Genomic DNA, 25,073 nt, shown 5'->3' with positions numbered 1-25,073 from the left:
TAAAAAAGTTTTAATAAAATTGTTAAACTTCTAAAATTTTTAAACAAAAGTGTATGTATCTTCTCCTTATTGTTAATGTGAGAAATAAAGGGTGGTAAAAAGTAAGAATTAGTTAGAATTTTAATCTTTTATATTCTTTTCAAATCTTATTTTTATCATTGAATTTTTAATTTAAAATTTCTTAATTGAAAATAATATAAATGAATTTAAAAATAAGTAAAATATTAAAAATTTCATTTTGAAATATTAAATATTAAATATTTGTCAATCGACAAAATAAAAATTTAGAAAAGAAAAATTGAAGATAAATAGTATTCCTCTAGTAAGGAAAAATAATTTAATAACATGGGTTAAAAAAATAATACTCTTACATCAAAATGAATAAAAAGTGTAATAAAAAGTAGCATATTTTTGTTATAATTTTATATCTTTTTATTATCTCACTATGAATTATTAAAATTTTTAATAAGATAAAGAGTGCAGAAGATATTTGAAAGAAAAGTGCATTATTATATAAAATTTTAAAGTAATCAGTAATCTTATACATGTAAGTATTTAACTATTAATTTAAATTGCATGAAAAAGAATTATAAAGCAAAAAAAAAAAAAAAGAAAAAACATATGTTGAAATATAATAAATAACTAGTCATATTTCTCTCATAATCAAATATTATACATTATTATATTATAATTATTTTTGATATATAATTATAATTCTATTTTTGGTATCGAAACTATTTTCCGAAGACAGTGAAGCAAAACTTTTTACATGATTTTTCCTTTAAATCATCTTTTTCTTTTCATCTCCATTTCTTTCTTTTGATTATTAATTTTCTTTTTATATTCCCCATTTCCATAAGCTTTACCATTTTCAATATAAGTGAATTGCTTATTCTTTCAGAAATCTCTGCCTGTGTTTTACAAGTATTTTGATAATAACTCTTTATAAGTATACTATGTATATATATATATAGAGATATTTTTCAAAAAATATTTAGAAAATAATTTTTAAACCGAAATGAAAAATATTAATTTTTCTACCCATGTTTAATAGCATTTATTTTTTCTATTTGCCATATTTATTCTTAAAATTCTAAGCTCTTTTTACCACTTTAAATATAATAATTACAAAGAGAAAAAAGCAAAAGATTGTTTTAAGAATCGATTCTATTTATCAAAAAATCAAAACTATAAAAATGAAGTGTAACTTTATTTTATAATTTTTTTTAGTTTAAATGTAAAAAATAAAAAAAATAAGGATAAAAAGAAATGGCTTATAAAATTTTTATAAAGTCTATTAAAAAAAATAAAAAATAAATGTTCTTTTTTTAATATTTAAATAATATTAGCAATGATTTATATATTTTTTATATCATATGAAAACGATTAATATCAAAATATTTTCAACAAAAAAATGCACATAAAAAACTAATATAAAAATGATAGATTAAAAAATAACGAAGGAAAAACTTAAATGGAACCAAGTATAAAACCTTTCACATTGTTTTGATGTATAGTATCAATTCTGAAAAAGAATATCACCGATTTTTATTAACGCGTTTCATATCAAAAGCTCAACATTCAATGTCTGGCTCAAACTGGTTATTACTACTGTGCACGTTCTACTATTTATCTATGTCAGTGTTTCTCAAAATAAGGATTCTTATATAATTTAATTTATAATTATTATTTTTCGATTAAACTATTAATGATATAATGTATATATTATATAAATAATATAAAATAGATAATATTATAATAAAATTTAAATTACAAACTATATTTTTTATTAGTTCTAATATTCTATCAGTTAACATATTTAAATAAAGATTCTAATGCAAAGAAAATTATACTACATTTTACTTACATTTGATAATAAAATTAACTACGTTTATCCTAGTATAATTGACACCATTTCAATTATATCTTTAATACGTACAAACAAGATAATCACAGAAAAGTAGAGGAATTATCTTTATAAGAAAGTAAACACTGAATAGCACATAATGGATGACAGAGTCGTTACTATATTGCAACGAGCCGACGCGTGATTAAACTGTGAACACAAGATGCAATAAATAATTAATTGTTATGGAGTTACATTATCATGATTAATTTAAATAATTATATTAGTTCTTCACAGATTAGCAAACAAAAAAAATAAAAATAATTAACTTGTGAAATATACATATTCATTCATTTAAATGCTAAATTATACAATTATATAAACAAGTCTTGAGAAAACATAACTAAAAAAATACAGAAAAATTTATAAAAACATATTAATTTATAAGAACAATAACATATAAATTTATAAGAACAATATAAAGAAATATTATATATTTATTGTTTATAAAATATTTTTTTTAAAGATACCTTAAAATATCCATAAATAAAAAAGAATAATCGAATAATAATTTTAGAAATTCATTATTTATATTTTAATATTAAAATTATCAAATATATGAACTTTTAAATGTTTCATTTTTATAATTATTAAAATAAATATAGATACTTTGTATCAAAATTTATTATTATTTTTTATTACAAATAAAATTTTCTCAAGTCATAATATAAGTTCTTCACAGATTAACAAACAAAAGAAAAAAAAATAATTAACTTGTAAAATATACATATTCATTCATTTAAATGCTAAATTATATAATTATATAAACAAATCTTGAGAAAACATAATTAAAAATACAGAAAAATTTATAAAAACAGTGTTAAGCATAATTCCAATCATTATTCCTTAATTACCATTGAATTATATTAAATTCACCAATGCAAAATGCACAGCATGCAAATAAACTAATACAATTTGTAACTTTTATAATAGAAGCATACAATGAATTTCAACAAACAATATAGCAATATTAATATGAGTAGAAATTAAAAAAAAGAAACAATGAAACAAACAGATAGCAATGAAGTTTGAGCAAAGTGTGCAGACATAATTTCTCGAAATAATGAATTTATTTTACCAAGTGCTCTGTCCCCCTCGACAGCAGACGGATTCGTGTTTTATTTTATCCGAAAAGCTTTCCGTGGAAAGTTTCAACCGCCTTCGTGAAAACAGTTTATAAACCAACGCGCACGTGTTTCGATACCACATGGAGAAACAAACTTTGTTAGTTAGATGTGAATAATGTACAAATACCTGTTTACCGACCATTCTGACAAGCAGCTTTATCCCCTGTGTTCGCGGTAACGCTATTTTGCTCATCATCCTTTACAAATTTTATCAGGAACATCGTGAGTGCCCCTGCTATTGGTGGAATACCGGCTAAGAAAAAAGGCAGATCATAGGTACCTACATAAACCAAAAAGTAATATAATTATATTATTAATTTTTAATCTTTTATCTTTTATAATTTTCAATATGTTAAAAAAAATGAAAAATCTAATGCAATTAATAATTTTAATTTTTAAATGTTTAAGTTTTAATTTTATATTTATTCACATTATTATATATCATTATATATCATTTTGTTCAATGTATACATCAGAATAATTGAAAAGTTATGATAATAATATAATATAATATATTAATAGTAAAAAATTTTTACTATAAAATGATACATTGCAAAATAGAAAAAGTTTATTAATATTTTAATATTATTTTATATCATTTTTAAGCAAAAATCTTGAAAATAAATATTAAATTTGTTTAGTAATAAATGAAGTAATAAAAAGAAATAAATAAATTGATCAATTCATTACCTGTATGATCATATAGAAAACCAGCTATGGGTGGGCCCACAGTCAAAGGTATAGAACACATGCCTAACAGAAATCCTATTGCTTGTGTCGCTCCTTCTCGACCGCATATATCGAATGCAATGGGGCCCAAAAGGGATATAAAACAACCATCGAATAATCCCATGGCCAAAGAAATAAGTAGCAATATTATAAATGAAGGTGTAACAGGGAGAAGCATTGTGAGAGCACCAATACTAAAGAACGATATCTAAAAAAATAAAAGTAGTTAAGAAATTTATGAAATATAATTTAATTTTTTTACATATTATTTTATCAAAGAAAACTAGATTTACTTTTTAGATTTAAAAAATAATTATATTCTTAATGTTCCTTTATTTGAAAAAGTGAATAAACTCAAAATAAATTGAGCATTCTTATTGGATTTTTTATAAAAATATAAACAATAAAAAATTACTTTTTCTAAAGCATCTAAACTTATTCTTTTTTTTTAATTAAATCCTATCAATTGATTAATCCATTCACGATTTTATATTAGGATCTCATATAGGATCTCTATAAAGCATCACAATTATTTTTAATTAAAATTTTTATTTTTCAAGAAGAATATTCAATATTCATTTATTTCAGTATATTGATTCAATATATTTAAACATTTTAATATGAGGAAAGGATTTGTAAATTATTTCTCAAAGAAGCCATAAGAATAAAAAAAAGATCAGAAAACACTAGCTTTTAATATAGCTAATACAAACTATAATGTATCAATCAAAGAATTTCATCAACATGTAATTATCTAAATCAATAATTCTCAATCTTTGGATACTATATTCTATAGTGATATCAAAATAATCCTTTCATTTTTTAATTTTAATTATTTTATTTTTTCAATTTACCTTACTTACAAAAAACAAAAATTACAAATTATTTGAAAATTACAAAAAAAGAGACATTGATCTAAATCCTATCATAAAATATAATATAAATATTAATCTAACAATAAGTGTTTTTTAAAATTATTGAATTTTAATCCTCAATTTACCTGTTGCAACAATATTCTGTTTACCCTCGGCAAATCAGCAATATAACCGAAGAGTAATCGACCAATACCGGAAGTGATACCGATGCACATGATCGGGAGCTTCCCGTCCGCGTCCTTGAACACCGTCGCCACGAATTTTCCTATGTGAACATACGGGACGAAATATCTGAAACGGACATTCCCATTGACCTGAGAATTCATGCCAATACACGTTGCCTTACACACTTTTGTCGCGATTATTTCTGCAGTCTTGAATTACAAGTCCATGTAACTTGATTAAGAAACAAGTTTCGCAACCAGAAACCGTTACCAACATGTTGGTTTCTACATATCGATTGAAATTAAACTGATAACTCTGAAGCATTCCGTGGGATTATAAATTAAAATGAACGATTTAATAATAAGAAAGAAGAAAAATACGAAACCGTGACAACAAAGTTTAAATTGATTAACCTTATAAAATCATTCACACGTGTGAAGATAATTGCTCATTGATCGCGGTAATACTAACCCGAACAAAGCGAGGGGAATGGAGCTAGCCCACACTACGTAACGTTTTTTCCTCCATATCGAGACGTTTATCACTTGCTTGACACAGTTTTTGAAGCTCGATTTGGATTTTAGTTGATCCTTTGGCATCGAGTTAACTGGAATAATTGTATTAAAAAAAAAATTATAAAATTTTTTCGTATTCCTTATTTCATTTCTATGATGAAACTTGAAAAATCACATTTAATTTTATATATTATATAATACTATATCATTACTTATTTTTCATACGATTATTTATTTTTCCTGCGAATATTCAATCGTTATATAATGAAAATAGGTTCCAAATAAAGAATAGAAATTTCGATTTATTCGAACTTTCAATATGTGTTATACGTATATATAAGTGAAACTTACGTGGAATCGGTTTGAAAAGTATAGCGCAAGGCATGACGATCGCCGTGAGCATAGCTAAGAACCTCAACGTGCCTTCCAAACCGAAACGGCGGAGTATGACCTCAATCAGGTATGGCATAAGGGTCGTAAATATAGAGCTTCCAGCCGTGACGATCCCATTGACCAAGCCCAAGTATCTCTTAAAATAATGGCCCAAGATCGCTAGGCTAGGCGTGTAGGCAAGACTCGCACCGAGACCGTACATCACTCCGTAGGTCAAATAGAGTAATGTCACCTGAAGCACAGCGATTCTAGAAATAACTCGAGTCGGTTATGATAACGCGAATACCATGATGTAACATCGAGGATAATGATTCTTCGTGAAAAATTTTCTTTGTTTTACGGTATTTATACTTGATATCCATCGCTTAATCTTGATCTAATGATTTTATTGGGGGTAATATGGTTCTAGATGGGAGGATTTTAAAATTGAATGAAAGTTATATGTATGTCAGATATTAATTTTGAAATAATTTCTTTTTTTATGACAGAGAAAATGAAGATAAGAATATATGTTGTTCGAATAAATTATTTAAAAGTATTTAAAAATTTGAAAGCAATTATATTTTTGCATTGAATAAAAATCTTTTGTAATAATGAAAGTAACCATTTGTAATAAGTGATTATTAATATTGGCAAATACTGTAGATAAAAAAAGATTAATACCCAGTATATTTTTTTTTATTTTTCAATCATTAATTGTAAGAAATAAATTTAATATGATTTTTTATATTTTTTTATATTGTATTAATTAAAATAGTGAAACGTAAGATTATTTGAACTGTACTAATATTCAATGAATTAAAAATAAAAAATTGAAAAAAAAGAAAAGATTAATAAAGTTTCATAAAAATAAATGAAAAAAAAAAATAATTTACCTTGCTAGAAAATATCGAGGACAGAAGCATACCACTGGATGCAAGAGCACCACCCAAAAATGTGGTCATCTGAATCCCAATTTTATCAGTGAGAATGCCAGAAATTGGCGATAGAAAGAACGTTGTACCGATGGTTAATGACCCTACCAACGCTGAAACAAAAGCATGATCGCTTTCGACAATTTCTAACAATTTTTGATACGCGTAGAAATGTTCTAAAGTTCAATGAAACTATTATAACCCGAAATAAAGATGATTTTAATGATAGAAAATATAATTCTTCATGAAGAAGATATTTCAAAATTGGCGTACAACAAAAAATAAGAGAGAAGTGCAAAGAAATTATTATAAATAAGATTTTTAGATTTTAGAGAAATTTCATTTTCGAATAAATCAATTTTGAAAATCAATCTCTCAAGTATACATTTTTTTAATAATTGAACAATTGTTAAAAGATTGTTTTACATAAAACAATTAATTAAAAGTGTAAAGTTAAATTTTATTTCAATTCTCTTTTTTTAAAAATTTAATATATTCAAATATGTATTCTCAAATTAAACATGAACGAACGTATTCGATAAATTTTCAAATTCGATTATCTTGAAAACAAGTTTTTTATTTAAAAAAAATTGTATTCCATATTTTTTATTTATTTTCGTAAAAAATGACTTTTTGTCACTTCCATTCACTCCTGTCAAATTCACTTGTATCCAATCAAGAATTATCCAAAATCAAATTCACCTGTATTTAATATTTCTTGAAAATAAAATTTTAAATGGACAAGTTTTATTTTATACTTTTTGTTTATTTTATAGGAAAATTAACATTAAAATAACATAATAAAAAATTATTCAATTAATTAAAAATAAATAACAAAATATAATATTTTTTAAAAAATAATACAGTCTAAATTTTATAAATATTTGTTTTTCTTTTAAATTAATTCACATTTGAAGCAACATTTTTTATGTAATATACGAAATTCTATTTATAAAGAATGACATCAAAAGAAAATAGAATATAAAACGCTATAAAAAAAAACGTTGTATAATAGAATATTCAGATATAATAGAATTTTTCGATAGTAAAATATTCGAGTGATGAAGAAATTCTGATAATAGAGGTTCTATTAGGTTATAGATATTATGTGAGTGAACGTTTACTTTGATCTTGATATTGGTTAGTAATTTTAAACTTCGATAACATTCTATTCTAACTTTTATTTAATACAACAGAATATATTTATGATAGAATAAATCGAAGAAATTTTTTTTATTTTAAATATTGAAAATAAATTAATATTATCAATTAAAAATATTCAAAAATATATATATATATATATATATATATATATATTACTTCATAATCAAATTATATTAAATCCGTTTTTTTTTCAGGAATAATGTTAAATGTTGTTGTTCCTGAATTTTGCATTGTTTATATTTTATATATTATTTTATGTGCCGACACATGCGAAAAATGATATTTAATCTTAAACATTCTCACAATAATTTAGACTTCTCATAACATTTCATTGAAATTACTCGTAATATTTGTGATATTGGTAAGATAAGTTAAAAAATCTTTATCAAACAGTTATTATATTCTAAATTGTTTAGTTTTAATAGCTAATATAATAATAATTTATTAATAATTATCAATATAGAAAAATTGTAATCTTTTTTTGAAACAATGTAATAGCTTGTTAATACTTTTTAAAATAAAAAAAAAACAAAACAGAAAAAAATAGAAGATATTCAATACATATTCATTCATACAATTTTAATCTCAAATAATGAAATGATTGATTCTTTGTTTTCATTTAAAAAATTACATTTCTAATGATCCAAAAATTAGAAAGATAATTTTAACTTTGACTTGCTTAGAAGGGATATGATTTATAACTTAACTACAGACATTTATACAAATTCATATTTTAATACATCGATAAATAGATTCTAAAATATATTCTCTGAATAATATAACAAATATTTTTCTTCGAATAATTATATGTATGTAAGCTTTGGAATACAAAAATTAAATCTTAATTTTAAATAAATCAAAATAAAAATTATTCATTTCTTATTTTAGATCATATAGACTATATATTGTTTAGTAAAGACCTAGTTCTACTTTAAAGAGTAACTACCCTTAGATTAATATTATTTGACCCTCGTTACTATTAATGTCTATTGTAATTGTCGATTAATTCAGATCCAGGTTGTTCAGGGCATTGACTTCACAATGATTAGCCTGATCGATCAGTTTAATTGATACGTTAGTTGATAGAAGTAATTATTCCGTACTTCACTTAACAACAATTAGATCTTAGAAGACGTCAATATATAGTTTTACAATGTCGATATTTAGGCCATGGACACAAATATTAACGATTATTTCAATTCACTACTTATTGCTCGCATTCTTATTAGAATATTCATTGATTTGCACAAATGATCTGAACGTAATTGTTTAATTGACCTATTTGTTAATTCACGAATCGATTTTCATTTTTATTTTTTACTTACGAAGCGTATTTTTATGCAATACGAATTTAAATTGTTAATTATCGATTAACAAATAACAGATATTTAATAAAATGCTAAGATATAATATATAGTAAACAGTGGTTAATAATAGCGTAATGTAACAGATAACTTTTACTTAATATATGTGTGCAATTTTAAAAAAATTACATTATCAAATTCTTGATAATTTTTTGAAATATGAAAAAAAGAATTAAATGAATGAAACCCAGACAGTTCAATGATCCACTCAACGATCCACAAAACATAAATATATATTATCGACATAAAGAATAAATATGTAATAAAAATAATGAGATAATACGGTTCATTAACAGCGATTGGTTAATTGCACTTAGGATAAAGATTGAAGTAATTAAAATGAAATAAAAAAATCTCACAAATTTTGTAATTTTAGTTTTCTCTTCTTTTGTCGTATATGAAATATGAAATAAAAAAAAATATAATTCTTTATAAATAATTTAAAATTAAGAATTACTCCATATATATTCCATACATTTATCTCTTTCTCGAACACAGAGATTATATTCTTTTTTAGGATACGTTGTATCTTTATAATCCTTTCGAATCCTTAAAAGAATACAAAAGAACATAAAACGCGGGACTTACCCGCTTTCGAAGACGCCGCCGTTTCTCCAGACTCCAGCAATCTTTTCTGCAACTCTAGATAGATCAACGAATACGTGTTTATGACGCTGAATAGAACACCATTAATAACGAAACTGCCTATCATAATCATCCAAGCTCTGAGACCGCCATCAGGTGGAACGATCGCGTTACAATCATTCACTTCCGGATCTCTTCTTGAGGTATTCATCGACGCCCAATCATCCTCCTCCTTGTCCATTTTCTTTGATTTCATGATAGAAGTGTCAATTTTCACCGATGAATGATCAACTCGATTGGACTCTAGTAGGGGATTTACCTCCGTATTAGAATTGGAGATCTGTTGTTCCAATTGTTGCGGATCCCTGTTATTCAAGGGATTGAGGATCCCGTCAATGGTATTGGAAACCCCCGTAGAATTCATCTTCAATTCTGTGGTCTCCGCGATTGTCATTGTTCAGATTTTTTAACGATTTTCGCCGCGATATATAATGGTGATCTGAAAAGAAAAATTATATAAAAAAAATAAATTCGTAAAAAAATATATAAATGACTGTAATTGTATTTAATGAGTAGTATTGAACTGATAGTTAATGATTATTTAGCGTTAAGTGTTAAAAAATAATTTGATGATAGATTAAAAATATAGGAGTGGATGTGATTAAAGAAAACTTGAATGAATTGAAAGTTGAAAAAGGATTCTTGTTATTCAATTATGAAGTTGTATGTATACATATAACACGTACAATTTTATGATTTGATTAGATATATATATAGATAATGTGTCATAGTCATAGAAAATGTGTGATATCATATCATGAATAGTTTATTTAAAAAATTTAAATTCAACTTTGAAAATTTGTTATTTGTTTATTCATCATTTGAAATCATCAGAAAAATTAGAATATTAATAATAAATACTAATAAATGGTGGATTAAGCATTAAGCTATCGTTAAAAATACTAAATTACTAAGTACATTATTATTCTTAAGAAACAAAAAATATTCTTAAATTTTAATTTGCAACATCTTCGTTCAATCTTTGATATATAAATATTAAAAAGTTTTTTTTCAAAAGAATTAATATAAGCTTCATTCGTAAGAATGTAAGTTATATAAGAAAACACATAGATAAAAAATTTTCTTTTAAAATAATGATAAATCAATTTAAATATGAATGGTGTGATAATAAAATATTACGTTCTATAGAAACCTGTGCACTTTTTGACAATTCTATAATTCATTACAAAAGTACTCTTGTTGTCGTTAAATTATCGTTCTCACTACGAGGAACCATGTCAAAAGCATGTGCCGACACATGCAAAACGTGATATTTAATCTTTAACATTCTCGCAATAATTTAGGTTTCTCATAACTACAAAATTTCGTTGAAATTACTCGTAATATTTGTTCAAACATAAATAAATTTTGGTTTCTCAATTTAAAAATAAATATTATTATATTAATATATAATATTAATATATAATTCTAACATTTATTGAAATAAATTTATAAAATTTACAATTAAATTAAATTTTTTTTAATTTAATCTAACAGAAAACAAAGGATAAATAATATTGAAATATTAAATATTTAATAATACAGAATAATATTTTACTTGATTCAAGAAAACAAAGTCTAAAGATATTATCAATGGAATAGTTGTGTTTCTTTTGATAAAATATAGAATAATAATATAGTTTGCATGCACTTTGATAATAAATAAATTGACTTAAATTAAACAAAACAAGATAGATAAATCGACTTGAAGGAAATGCAATAATCTTAAAAATCTATTAACTTTAAAATACAAACGTTCTCAATTCTTATCACTAATAAAACTTTATCGATTAACCAAACAATAATTCTGATTTATTTGAGATTTTTTTTAAAAATAAACTATAAGGAAATAATATTATAAAATTTAATTAAAAATTAATGAAATATTTCATAAATTTATTCTAAGACAAAATTTATTCGTGCATAGCATCTGAGAAAAAGAAATTTATTAAAAAAAAAATTGATTATTTGATCAAATTTTAATAAAACTTTTATCAGAAAAAATATTCAATACAGAAAATCAAGAAATTTTGAAAAAATATTTTAATAAAAAATATTTTAGAAAAAAATGAAAAATTTTACAGTAATATAATAAATAATTTGCGATCGTCAACAATTAAATACGTTTTTTTTTATTTTTCTTCACCTATTATATAATATTTCAAAAGAAAAAATAATAATCTTAATCTTTCCTGTAATTGTTAAAAAAATATATATTTCAATTCAAAATTAATTAAAGATAAAATAATTTTACATCAATTAAATAAAATTTTGAAGATAATAAATTCTACAAATATGTACATATAATTAACATAATATTAATATAACTATATAACTAATATAACTATGGTATATTTTCTAGTTACATATCAATTTTAATTTTCATTAAAATTTTTTAAAAAATTGTTCAAACTAAATTTTTTCAATATTATCAATATTTTCAATATTATCAATGTATTATAATATATTAAAATATATATTTATCAATGCAGAGTTTTTAATTTTCAGAAACGAATAAAAAGAAAAAATACAGAAAGCGAAACAGAAGAAAAAAGCATTGTATCGTAAAATAATGCAAGCCACTATCATATTAAACAATTCGTATGCTTTATCACGTGCTGATAAATGTGCATCAAGCTTGTACGTAAGTACATATGTACACATTTCTAACACGATGATAACTCAATATATCAAAACCAATGGCGTAACTAGGTTTGGATTAAATATCATGTAACATTTTTTATTATTTTGAAACATTTCTTTTTTTAAGTTTATTACATTGAAAGAATGTCTTGAAATGGAATAAAAAATAGTATCGCACAATTTTATCTCATCATTGATTTATTTTTTACATTGTTATTTACATTGATTTCTATGTGTCAAATTATCGTCATATTAATTTTTTTATTTATTATTTATTAAAATAATTATATTAATTATTAAAATAATGAAAATAATTAAAATAATTTTTTATTTATTTAAAAAAAAGATTATAGTAAAAAATGGTATTGCGCAATTTTATTATAAAAAGATAGCTACGCTTTTTAATAACAAAAATAAATCAAAATATTAATAAGAATAATTAATAAAATATTTTTATTGAAATCAAAAAAATATTTATAATTAACTTTTTTCTCCATAATTTATTTATATATTTATATAAAATTTTGATAAGGAAAAATTGAAATTTTTTCTATTCTCGAGTAAAATATAACTTGATATATGAAAAATTTTTTTTAGTTTACTTCTAATATGATATAAAATTTCATTTATATAAGTAATATAAATCAGGTATGCCTAATTTAATCATATCATTAATAATGAGAATATATTGCATATTGTATAATTGATAATAATATTGAATATTTTATTTTATTATATTCACAATAATTTATCGTTATTAAGTATAATATTATTTAATTCATTTAATTTCGAATATAAAAAAAAATTATTTTTCCTGCATTTTATAATTTGATCGCATAATTATTAAAGTATTAACTAATACAAATATCATATAAAAATATAAAAAAATTAAATTAAAAAATAGTTTAAAAAATTTAATTTTTTAAATTAAATTTTTTCTAGTGGTCTTCAAATGTGAAAAAAGAAGACAACTGAAGAAAAAGAACCGTATAAAGTAAAACAAAAAACTAATAAAACTTAAATAAAAAGAAAATGATAAAATAATTGTAAAACGAAGAATAGAATTAATAAATTTCAAGAAAATATGATGTAACAGACAAAAAAAAAGGATTTAATAAATAGCCAAAAATAAAATTTTAAAGAAAAATAAAAGAGAATTAAAAACAGCATTGGTTTATTGTCACATAATCATTATTCACCAACAAATTATTATAAAAATATTATTATTATTAAGTTACAGATTATTACAAAAGTCTGCATTTATTATTAATTAATATTTGTTTTTCACAAATGATAATTTCAATAACAAATGACAAACAAAATATATATATGATACATAAATATCATATATTATAATGATGATTTATGAAGAGAATTTTAAAATATTTTTAATTTATAGAGAAAGCTAAACAAACAAGGCTTATTCTGAAAGATAATTTCTAAACAAATAATTTTAAAGAAATTCTAAAAAAAAATAATTTTTATTCTCTGAATATTTTTTATTGAATATATATTAATATAAATAGACTTATTTAATATAAATAGACTTACTAAATAAACTTATTTTATGTAGTAATAAGAACAATATCTAATTTAATTCCAAACCTAATTTAATCTAACATAATCTAATCAATATTTAGTATATTGATTGTCCAAGAAAAACTCAAAAAGAAAGAAAATAAAAAATTCCAGATAAAAAAAATATAAAATAATAATTGTAGAAAAAATTTTTCAAAAGAAAGAAGAAAGAAAAGTTAAAGAAAATATACTAAAGAATTAAAGTAAAAAATCGCGATTTCGTTTTCATATCACGTTACGCCAAAGATTAATAGAACGTAATCAACATCAATCCATGTGAGACGATTTATCTTAATGTGCAATGTTATGCATTCTTATATATATATAATATCTCACACTACAAAATAATCCATGATGATGATGATGATGATGATGATGATGATGAAGATGATGATGAAGAAATAAAAAGTATGATGTTGAAAACATTGCAAATTTTCGAACGAGACGGAACAGAGAAAAGCAAGACATATGCAACTGTAGTAACGAAGTGTCAAAGCACTTTCTAAGAACATTAAACGGTCGGGAGTTGCTTGGTATTTGTATTCTAATTTATAATGATCAAAAGTAACAAGTACAGCGTAGAAGGCGAGCATTTTTATATTCGTATTTAAGATGATATGAAAATACATTTAAATAAATCAATTTTCTTCGAGAATTTATTTTACATTTTATCTTAATTTTTTATTATATTTCACTATTATTGTTTGTAATTTTGAATTTTTTAAACATTAATATAACGAAAAATTATAAACAAAAAAATTGTAAATAAGTTATAAATAAAAAATAAAAATAAAAATATATTACATTGATTTAACAAAAAAGTTCCACAGATTTAAATTATTATTTCAAAAGTTCTTCAATCGACACTTAAACTCAACCTTTTTCATTTCATTAACATTATAATATAAAATTAATATTTTACGTCTAAATTATTGATTTTAATTGATATTTCACATCTAAAATAATAATCCAATTATCAAATAAAATTTAGTTAATTCTATTATACTATTCTTCAAACGTTACTAATTTTAATTATACTATTCTTCAAATGTTAATTAATCGTCGAATTTAAACTAACAAAAGATAATGTTAAAATCACTTGTGATAACAAAGGAAGAAAGAAGAATCAAACAACACGAACCAATTAAAATTAAACGGTCGAATCTAGTTGAAGAGAAGCCACGAACCAACGATAATACAATGGGGTTGTTGCTCACAAGGGAAAAGTAGTGATCGTTTATAAAGAAACGAAGAGGAACCTTCTGCCAAGTTCGAAATAGACATCACCGAGTTTCTTACCGTATAAATCATAATTACAAATTTCCGACACAGCATAATATGATGTGAACTGCGTTTCACGTTTATGCTATCAGTGCACTTTGTTATTCGAAATTAATATATTCAAAATAATTGCTTTCGCGTTGACTGAAATTTGGAAAATAAATCTGTAGTTAAGAAACTTCCGCGTAAATTTTACACTATGTGTGGACAGAAGACTTTTTTTTATAAAATAAACATCAAATTGTTTTTTTTTCACGCGTTTTTTGAGAAAAGATGATTCCTTATTATTAAAAAATAAAAGTAATTATAAATAAATGGATATAAATATGGATTACATATATATATATTGTGAAAAAATAATATATAATTAAATATAATTAAATATATAATTAAAATATCGTTTCATTAAAAACAAAATATTTAAAAATTCTTCATATTTTACAAAAAATATCATTAAAATAAAAATGATAAAATTAAAAATTATATATCATTGATAAAAATGTGATAAAGTATTTCCGAAATTTACATTTATTTTAACAACAATATATATATGAATATTAATTGAAAATCATAAAATTTGCTTCTTTTGACCTTGACATAAATCTGCATTCGAATTGAATAAATCAAGTGAAATGTATCACACTTTGATTTCTATATCGATTAATCACCGATTAACCTTCTCACAAATTGTAGACTAGATAATAATTGATAAAAAAATATATCTCTATAAAAAAAAAATTCGTTAATTCGATACAAATTTAACAAAATATAAATAGCAATTTATCATATTTTTCATAATTTGTCTAACAAAAAATTAAATCATAATTTAAAAAAATAACAAAAAAAATTTCTTATTAAAAAAAATAAAATAAAATAAAATAAAATAAAATAAAATGAAATAAAATAAAATCCTAAAAAAAATAGTAATTAAAACTTATACATCTTTTTAAATTATAATAGAATTATATTAAAATTTGTTTTTATATTAAAATCTATTAAAACAAGTTACTATAAATTTTAATATATAAAAATAATTTATAAAATTAATTTTTTAAAATTAAATAAAATAAATAAGGTTAATTTTTGAATGAAAATTAATTATTCTTTATAGCACTTACACTTAACTTAATTTAACTAATTGAGAAAAATTGAGTAACTTGTCCAAGAATCAGCTGATGAGTTCTATTTATTAATCAAAAAAATTTATTGTAAGCGAAGGCATTATGAATCGAATCATAAATAATTATTTTAACATATAATAAATATCAATTAGTTAAAATTACACATAAAATTTGATATATAAATTTTATATAAATTTGATATAAAACTTGATATACAAATTTGATATAATCACAAAATATTAAAATTATTACACAAAATTTGATATAATTACAAAATATTTTTTTTAAATAATTAAATAAATAATAGTATACTATCTATTAATCTTTCTAAATCACTAATTTACTATCATTATAAAAAATGTTGACATAAATCTGCATAAAATGATTCCTAAAAAAAATTCTAACCTTCATCTATCAATTTAAAAATTAAATTTAAAAAATCATAAAAGAGTTATTGTTCGCAATATCGAAATGATCGAAATGACAAAATTATTACAGCATTTATCATAAAATTACGATTGGCAATAATACTTCACAAAAGTTACTCTGTTAACATAACATTATCAGTATACATATGCATGACGTTCCTGATAAACAACATGTAAGAAATCAAAGGAAAAATATGAAAAAGAAAAGAAAAAAACAATTATTTTCTAAATCTAACCACAACACGAAATATGACGTCGACTTTTTTTTTAGATTTACACTGTTCCTGTTCTAATCTAAGTTCATTTTTATCTTTGTCAACACTATTCAGATGGATTGTGTGCAACAAAATTACCAATCGACTTGACACGATAAAAATCTCTGAAAAACATTTTTTGTTCTGCTGAATTCACAATTGAAAAATTCTTTTATTCTGTATAAAATAAAATATGGCACGATTAGAAAGTAATACAAACGAACGAACGAGAATAGAAAAGATTAACTAATATTGAACTGAGTAAAGAACAAAAGAAATAATTAAAAGGAAAGAAAAGCACGTGCAGCAACTAGAAATGGAGGGAATTCGAAAGTAGCGTCTATTGGCTTTACCAGATTCGGCGTGCTTGCAGCGAAGATAACGCGTGTCCGCGCGTCTCGTCGTGTCTTTGACCAACGACCACACTATCTCTTTCTGCGATCCCTCCACCGATCCAACCGACAACAGGGTCGGGCATAAACTGAAGTGACTAGCGTTATTCGACGATCGAATGAGAGGTCGAAAGTTCCACAAGAAGAGAAGATTAAAGCGCCAATAACGAGCGAGCGAACACGAAAGCAATGGACGAAGAGAAAAAAAGTGTCTCTGGATTGTCAGAATTGACATGTGGTTTCAATATTATACGATGTATTACTGAATCATTCTTGCTTTCTAATTAAATTAAATTTGATATTCCATTTTAAATCAAGTGAATCAATTTTTTTTGCAAATTAAGAATCATTACACGACGGAATACAGGTATGAAGGAATCCTAATTGAGTGATAGTTTTAATTGAATTTCAAGAATATATAAAAAAAATTCTACTCATTAAAGAAAAGTATAAAAATGATATATTTCAAACGTTAGCAATTTCAAATAGATAATAATTCAATATAAAAGATCTTAGATTTATTAAGAATTAATTTAGAGACATGATTAGATTGATTTATATTGGTTAGAAAGAATTTTGTATTTATTGAAAATAAAGAAAAAAAAATTAAAACGTTGAATATTAAATATTAATTAATCAAAATACTAAATTATAGAAAAAAATAAAAAAAATATATCTACAATTGCTTAGGATTTTATTAACAATTAGTTTTTCAAAAATTAAATGACAATTCACTGATAATTGATATAATTTTATCAAAATAAAATTTTTATTAATGCAGATTCTATGTTAACCTCAATTTTTTTATTTTTTAAAGAAAAATATATATTTTAAAAATATAAAAAAGTTGAAGATAATGAAATATTTACTTTTTATTTAGTCTAAGTCTAATAGATTAAAATAATTTTAAAGAATCGAATCTTGAAACAATTATAAGAAAAAAAATATTGACTTTACATTATACAAGAATTAATAAATCAATAATATTCAATCATTTATTATTTCATTTATTAAATGCGAACGTAATCGCTGCCTATCATTTATTACAATTTTATTATAATTTAATCATATAATTAATATATCTAATTTGAAGAGATTTTTATTTTTTTTTTTTACATTACAATTAATTTTAAGTTTTGAAATGATGAAATTGAAATGACATAACCAATGCATAATTTTTTCAAAATTTATATTTTTTATATTATTTATATTATTTATATTATCAACTATTTCAAAATTTATTTCGATACTTTAAAATTATTTCATAAAACTGATATCATAACTGTTTTCGATTCTTATAATTTAATAATAAATGTTATAAATATAATTACAATATATTAAAATTATAATTAACTAAATTATTAATAATGAAATATATTAATTATAATATAATAATTTTTTTTCATATTTCTAAGAACATGTTTCCTTTATGTTATTATTCTTATTCTCTTTAATTTTTCGTTTTAATTTTTTATTCTTTTTAATTTTTATTATTAATCAAATGTAAACCATTTTTATAAAGTATTTCAAAATGAAAAACTTTTTTAAATAATAAGAATATATATATATATTTAAAACTATAGCTCAAAAATATTTCGGTATTGCATTAGAATATCGATCTTGTACTGATTCTAAATAATTTATTTTTTTGCACATATTAATAATTTTAATTTTGTTATATAATACTAATATAATACTAATATTAGTAATTATAATAGTAATTTATAAAAGAAAATATCATTTACATACTTTTATTATTCTATAAATATTTTTTTGGTTTGTCTTGATATAAATATCTCGATTGATTTATTAGAAATTATAATAAAAATAAAAAAAATTTTAAAAATTCAATAATTATTCAAATCAAAGTAAAATTATCTTTTTTTTTTATTTTCATTATAATTTGACTATTTCAAAATGCAAAAAGCATAAAGCAAACATAAATATGCGATAAGCAAAATTTATAAGCTAATTAAAAATACACTTATTAAAAATTTATTTCAATAATTGATATTTTTAAGTTCTAAATAAAATTATGATACAATATATGATACATAAAATTTTTACATGTAATAAAGTGAAGTTTGAATAAAAAGATAAATATGACATACATATGATAACCTATATTTTACTTCATACTTACATTTATAATATTTATTATTAAGAAACTTAAAAATATGTTTTTTATGAAGAATTTTATTGTTTAAATAAGAACGTTTAAATAAATCTTATTATGTTTTATTTTGAATTATTATTGTTAAATAATTTGTTTTATTATTATATATTAAATTTAATTATATAATTTTTCTTAAATATCATAAAAATTGTACAATCTATTCAAAACTGAAAAATATAATATATTTTCATATTATAATTTAAAATATAAAATAGTTTAATTTAATATTTATCAAAATTGCTGTTTTGTTCTGAAAATGCAAAATATATTTTAAAAAATACTAATTTGATACATGTAATAATTATTATATACCTGATTTATTCTTTTCATCTTATTTTCAACAACTTGGAGACTTTGACTTTATTATGGCTCACCATAATTATAATACAAAATTTATTGTAAATTTGTAATGCAATATTTGAAATAATATTTCTAAGGAAGCAAAATGCAATGTTACTATATTTATATTAAATTCTTGCAAATAACAAAGAGATTTGAGTGGCCTCAATAAATAAATAAATTAAAAAATAATAAGTGCACAGTGAATTCATAAATAAAATTATTAATAAAAGAAAACAAATTTAATTTATAATATAATTTTACTAAATATTAAAAAATTACAAATTTATATAAATAAGAATGTGCTTAAATATGAAATTTATAATTATTTTTACTTTTTTATTATTATATTTTAATTATAATAACAATCTTATATATGATTTTAAATATGATAACACATAATAATATTATAAATTTAATAACTTTATAAATTTTATAAATTTTAATATAACTTCAATATTAATCTTATAACTATATAAGATTTATTAAAAATATATTATTTCTATATAAATAAAAATAATAATTATAAAGTATAATGTAATTTTAATTAATTTTACTTATATATTCATACATATATCAATAAATATATATAATATTCATACAAATATTAATTTACATATGCAATATTAAAATCATATATATATATATAATAAATTTTGTCACATAATTATAAAAATATTTCAATAACATAATTGTTAATAAAAATCTTAAATACTTTAACTTTTTAAAAAATTATTCGATAATATATAATAATTTATTTAATAATATAATTTTATATTTGAACTATTCTTTTTTATTATATGATGATAAATTATTGTTAAATAGACTTAATATTTTTTTCATTATTTAAAATGATAAACTAAAAATAAATAAATAATAAATATATAATATCAATAATAAGATTAATCTTTTGTGATTTTAAATTAAAATTCACTAATTGTTTTTTTAATAAAATAACTTACTTTTATTAAATATTTTTTATATTAGAAATACAATATATTATATTAAAAATGAATATTATAAAATATAACAACATATCACAAAAGCTGCATATAAAATGAGAGTTAAAAAAATTAGAACTGATTTACTTCATATATAATAATTAATAAAAAATACTTTTATTGAGGCCACAATATTCAATCATATGTATTTAAATACGATTGAATATAATTTATTTTATCTCACCATAATATTTTACAACAAATTAACAATAAATAAAATTTTGAGTGATTATATTATATAAACAATTCATTCAGCAATAATACACTTTCAAAAACTTTATAATAAGAACTTAATTAATTTCATAAGAACTTATTAATTTCATTGATTGCAAATTATTAATCACATAATTTTGAACAAAGTAATAATACATCAAATACGACTAAATCTAAAAATCTAATCGATAAAAGACATGCACTGTCTAACCTTATATTTTGTAATATTGTCACAGTATGGTTTTTAAGAAAATAATTTTCGAAAAAAACTTTTTATTATAAAAAATTACATTTTATTATTTAGCTTAACTAATCTGGAATGTAATATAATAGTAGTAATATATTTAAATACACGTGCATAAACAAAACCTATTATTAAATTATTCTAAAAACACTTCCTACTAAAAATCCCTAATATTGTCTAGATATAAAATATTTTATTAACATTACATTTAAATTTATTACTTATAAATGATTTAATAAATTTATTTTATAAATGATTTACATTATAGAAAATTTATTTATATTATGAAATTTTTATTTAAATACATATTTATATTTTTCTTTAATTTATATATTTGATATTTAGAAAACACTGGTATAACTATTTTAAATTTTATTCCCAAAACATATTTCTTTTTTATTCATATTAAAATAAAATTTTTAAAATTTTTTAAAAGATTATTGGCGTTTGAAAACTATTTAATTTATTCTGTAATTCTCTATTCTCAACGCTAGATGTCACAATAAAATGTCAAATTGATTTACCTATCTTCTATCAACTTTATAATCAATGATGAAAAATGTCAAGTGTTTAATTGTACAATCTGGCAGCTCAATTATAAGGATATAAAATGACTTCTGTTGACTGGGATGAAATTAAAAGATTAGCAGCTGATTTTCAAAAAGCACAATTAAGTTCTACACTACAAAAGTATAATTTATTTTTATAAAACATATTTCTCTTTTTTTAAATAATTCTACATTATTATAATAAAATTTATAATAAATTAATTTTAAGCAGCTGTAGAATGAAATTACATTTTCTTTTATAGAGAAAATAAATTTAGTTTAATTTAGTTTAGTAAATATTTAAAAAATTATTTGGTATAGTTTTGAAAAAATTTAATTTGCAATAAATTTTTAAATAATAATTTAGTTTAACATATTTTATCATAAATTTTGTCTCATATTTTCTTTATAATATTTTTTCTGACATAGGTTATCAGAACGCAATTGTGTAGAAATTGTAACAAAGTTAATTGAAAATAAATTGTTAGATGTAATATTTACAAATGATGGTAAAGAATATGTCACACCTCAATATCTTGGCAAGGAAATTAAAGATGAATTGTATATTCATGGTGGAAGAATCAATTTAGTTGATTTATCACAAATTCTTAATGTTAATTTGTCTCAAATATCTAAAGTAGCAAATGATTTAGAAAGACATAATAAAGGACTAAAAATAATACTTGGACAACTTATTGATAAAACTTATACAAATAAAATTGCTGAAGAAATCAACGACAAATTAATTCAACATGGGTTTATTAATGTATCAGAGTTGACAATTCATTATGATTTACCAGCTGACTTCTTACAATCAATAATTGAAAAAGAATTAGGAAAAACTATATATGGCAAACAAGACACTCAAGATTCAAGAGTTTTTTATACAGAAAGTTTTATAGCAAGAAATAGAGCAAAAATAAGAGGTGCCTTATCTGCAATTACAAAGCCTACGCCATTATCAGCAATTTTGGGACAATGTTCTGTTTCTGAAAGAATATTTTTTTGTGAGTATAATATAAATTGCATATATTCATAAAATATATAATAATATGTTTATATTTTAAGCATTATTATGTTTATATTTATAGCAATTCTAGATAGCTTACAAGAAATGAAACAAATTCCTGGTATTGTAGCAGGAAAACAAGGAACAAATAGTCTTTATATACCAACTATATATTCAAAGAGTCAAAATGAATGGGTAGATAATTTTTACAAACAAAATGGTTATTTAGGTCTGTGCTATACTTTATAATATAAAAATAATTAATGATATAATAATAACATATTTAAAATGTAAATATGATCTTTCAGAATATGATGCTCTTATTCGTCTTGGAATATCAGATCCATCAAATTTTATTAAACGTCATTTTCCAAATGAAGATATAATCTTCTTAGATTCTGTTGCTGTGGGTACAAGTATTAGAGATCAAATAGATTCAAATATTGAAGAAGCTATTGCAACTGGATCTTTTGTTGATATAAGTCCTCTTTTACCATCTGTATTTTCTGACAAAGATATGGAAATGCTTCTTAAAATTGCAGAGAAAAAAATAAACAATAATACATACGTATTTGCAAAAACTGTAGTTATATCTGATGTATTTCTACAATCTTTAAATAAATCATTTGAAGCAATGGCAGAAGCAAAAGCTAGAGAAGCTGTAGCTAGTGGACAATGGTTTCAAACAATAGCAGAAAATAAAATTAAATCTAAATCAGCAGATTTAATATTTGAAAACAAAGGAAACAAAAAAGAGGAACGTCGAAAAAAAGCTGCAACTGGTAAAGCAGGTGGTGGTAATCAAGGAAGAGAAACAAAAACGAAATCTACTAAAAAAAAATATTTACAAGGAAAAATTCGCGATAATGAATCCGATGATGAAAATATAAAAGTTGCTTCAACAAAAATTGAACTTAAATTAGTCTATTTAGACGACATTAAAAATGAAATTGCTAAAGATGATAATTTAACAATAATTGATAATTTAGTAGATGAATTAGCATTATATTTAGAACAAAAGATAAATAACTATGCTATATCCATTGCAGATCAACTAGCACAAAACAATAAAACTACTAACTTAAGTGAAATTGAGGAACGTTTAAATATTTTAGTAACAAATATTAAAATATTTGATAAAGGCATTAAACATATGGATAAAACAGATCAACCTGCTTTAACAAAGTATTTATTAAAATCTCTTGTAACTGATTTTATAAATGAATTATTTAAATTAGCCGCGCAACAAAATATGCTTCAATTTCCTCAGAATATTACCACCGAAATAAGACAAAAAATATTACTTGACTTACCAGAAGATGTAAAAGAACCTTTAAGTAATATACACAAATCTATCACTGGAAATTCTATAGATGATTTTTTAAATTTTGTAGATGCAGCAATGGCAACTTGTTGTTTAGTATTAAAAAAATATGATAAAAAGAAAGAAAGACCCTTTATTTTAGGCCATAGAGAAGCCTTATTAGAAGAACTTAATGGTACCCAAGATCCTGCATTAGCATTACATCTAGTTACAAGTATATTGTTTACTGCAGCAACTCAAAGTGTTTTACATATGTCTGGAAGACATGTATCTACTGTACTTTCATTTCTTCAAACACAATTACAACTTTCAACAATGAAAATATTATTTAAATATCATGGTAAATATTTAATAATTTAAATAATTCTATAAATTTATGTGTGATATATTATTATTAATATTATTAATATATATATTTACTTATCTAATACTTATATTTATATTACAGATATGGTACTAAAAAATTTAACTTCTTCAGATGAAGAAATAAAACTTGCCATTCAAAAGGATCTAGAAGTTGGATTGATGGAAATAAAAAATATTGCAATTAATTATAAACAACATTTAAAAAATGATAAACTACAAGAACAGTGAATAAAAACACAATTGTATATAAATATAAATATTATTAATTTGTATAAAAATATATTCAACAATTTTATATTGTTTTGCAAATTATGATATTTGCAATAAATTGCAATAAATTGTTAAAAAAATTAAAAAAA

The 25,073-nt window shown here is 21.5% G+C and overlaps 2 protein-coding genes across 9 annotated transcripts in view; one reads left to right on the top strand and one right to left on the bottom strand.

Annotated features, from left to right (window-relative positions):
* LOC108002358 (monocarboxylate transporter 10) overlaps nucleotides 1-21,621 on the bottom strand; it is a 24,606-nt gene extending 2,985 nt beyond the window's left edge. The window contains exons 1-10 of one of the 8 annotated variants that reach the window (XR_009831860.1): nucleotides 17,456-17,608; nucleotides 9,741-10,236; nucleotides 6,586-6,737; nucleotides 5,669-5,942; nucleotides 5,274-5,409; nucleotides 4,763-4,928; nucleotides 3,724-3,970; nucleotides 3,173-3,313; nucleotides 2,985-3,065; nucleotides 1,765-2,056 (exon numbers count right to left, since the gene is read on the bottom strand). Coding sequence is in view for 6 of the 8 variants with exons in the window: in XM_017064001.3 (XP_016919490.1) it covers nucleotides 3,165-3,313; nucleotides 3,724-3,970; nucleotides 4,763-4,928; nucleotides 5,274-5,409; nucleotides 5,669-5,942; nucleotides 6,586-6,737; nucleotides 9,741-10,191 (1,575 nt within the window). In the remaining 2 variants the exon portion in view is untranslated. The other 7 variants (XR_001766845.3, XM_017063997.3, XM_017063999.3 and 4 more) reach the window with 7 other exon arrangements.
* Nucleotides 17,647-25,073, top strand: LOC108002356 (E3 UFM1-protein ligase 1 homolog). Its single transcript, XM_017063995.3, has 6 exons — nucleotides 17,647-17,861; nucleotides 21,962-22,157; nucleotides 22,445-23,022; nucleotides 23,107-23,253; nucleotides 23,333-24,688; nucleotides 24,797-25,073. Exons 2-6 carry the CDS (start codon nucleotides 22,078-22,080, stop codon nucleotides 24,940-24,942), a joined length of 2,307 nt encoding a protein of 768 aa, XP_016919484.1. The 5' UTR covers nucleotides 17,647-17,861; nucleotides 21,962-22,077; the 3' UTR covers nucleotides 24,943-25,073.

The sequence above is a fragment of the Apis cerana genome, linkage group LG11 (assembly GCF_029169275.1).
Source record: "Apis cerana isolate GH-2021 linkage group LG11, AcerK_1.0, whole genome shotgun sequence".
Taxonomy (NCBI): Eukaryota; Metazoa; Arthropoda; class Insecta; order Hymenoptera; family Apidae; genus Apis; species Apis cerana.
Note: the sequence above shows the minus strand (reverse complement) of the source record. Positions and strands in the feature narration are given on the sequence as shown.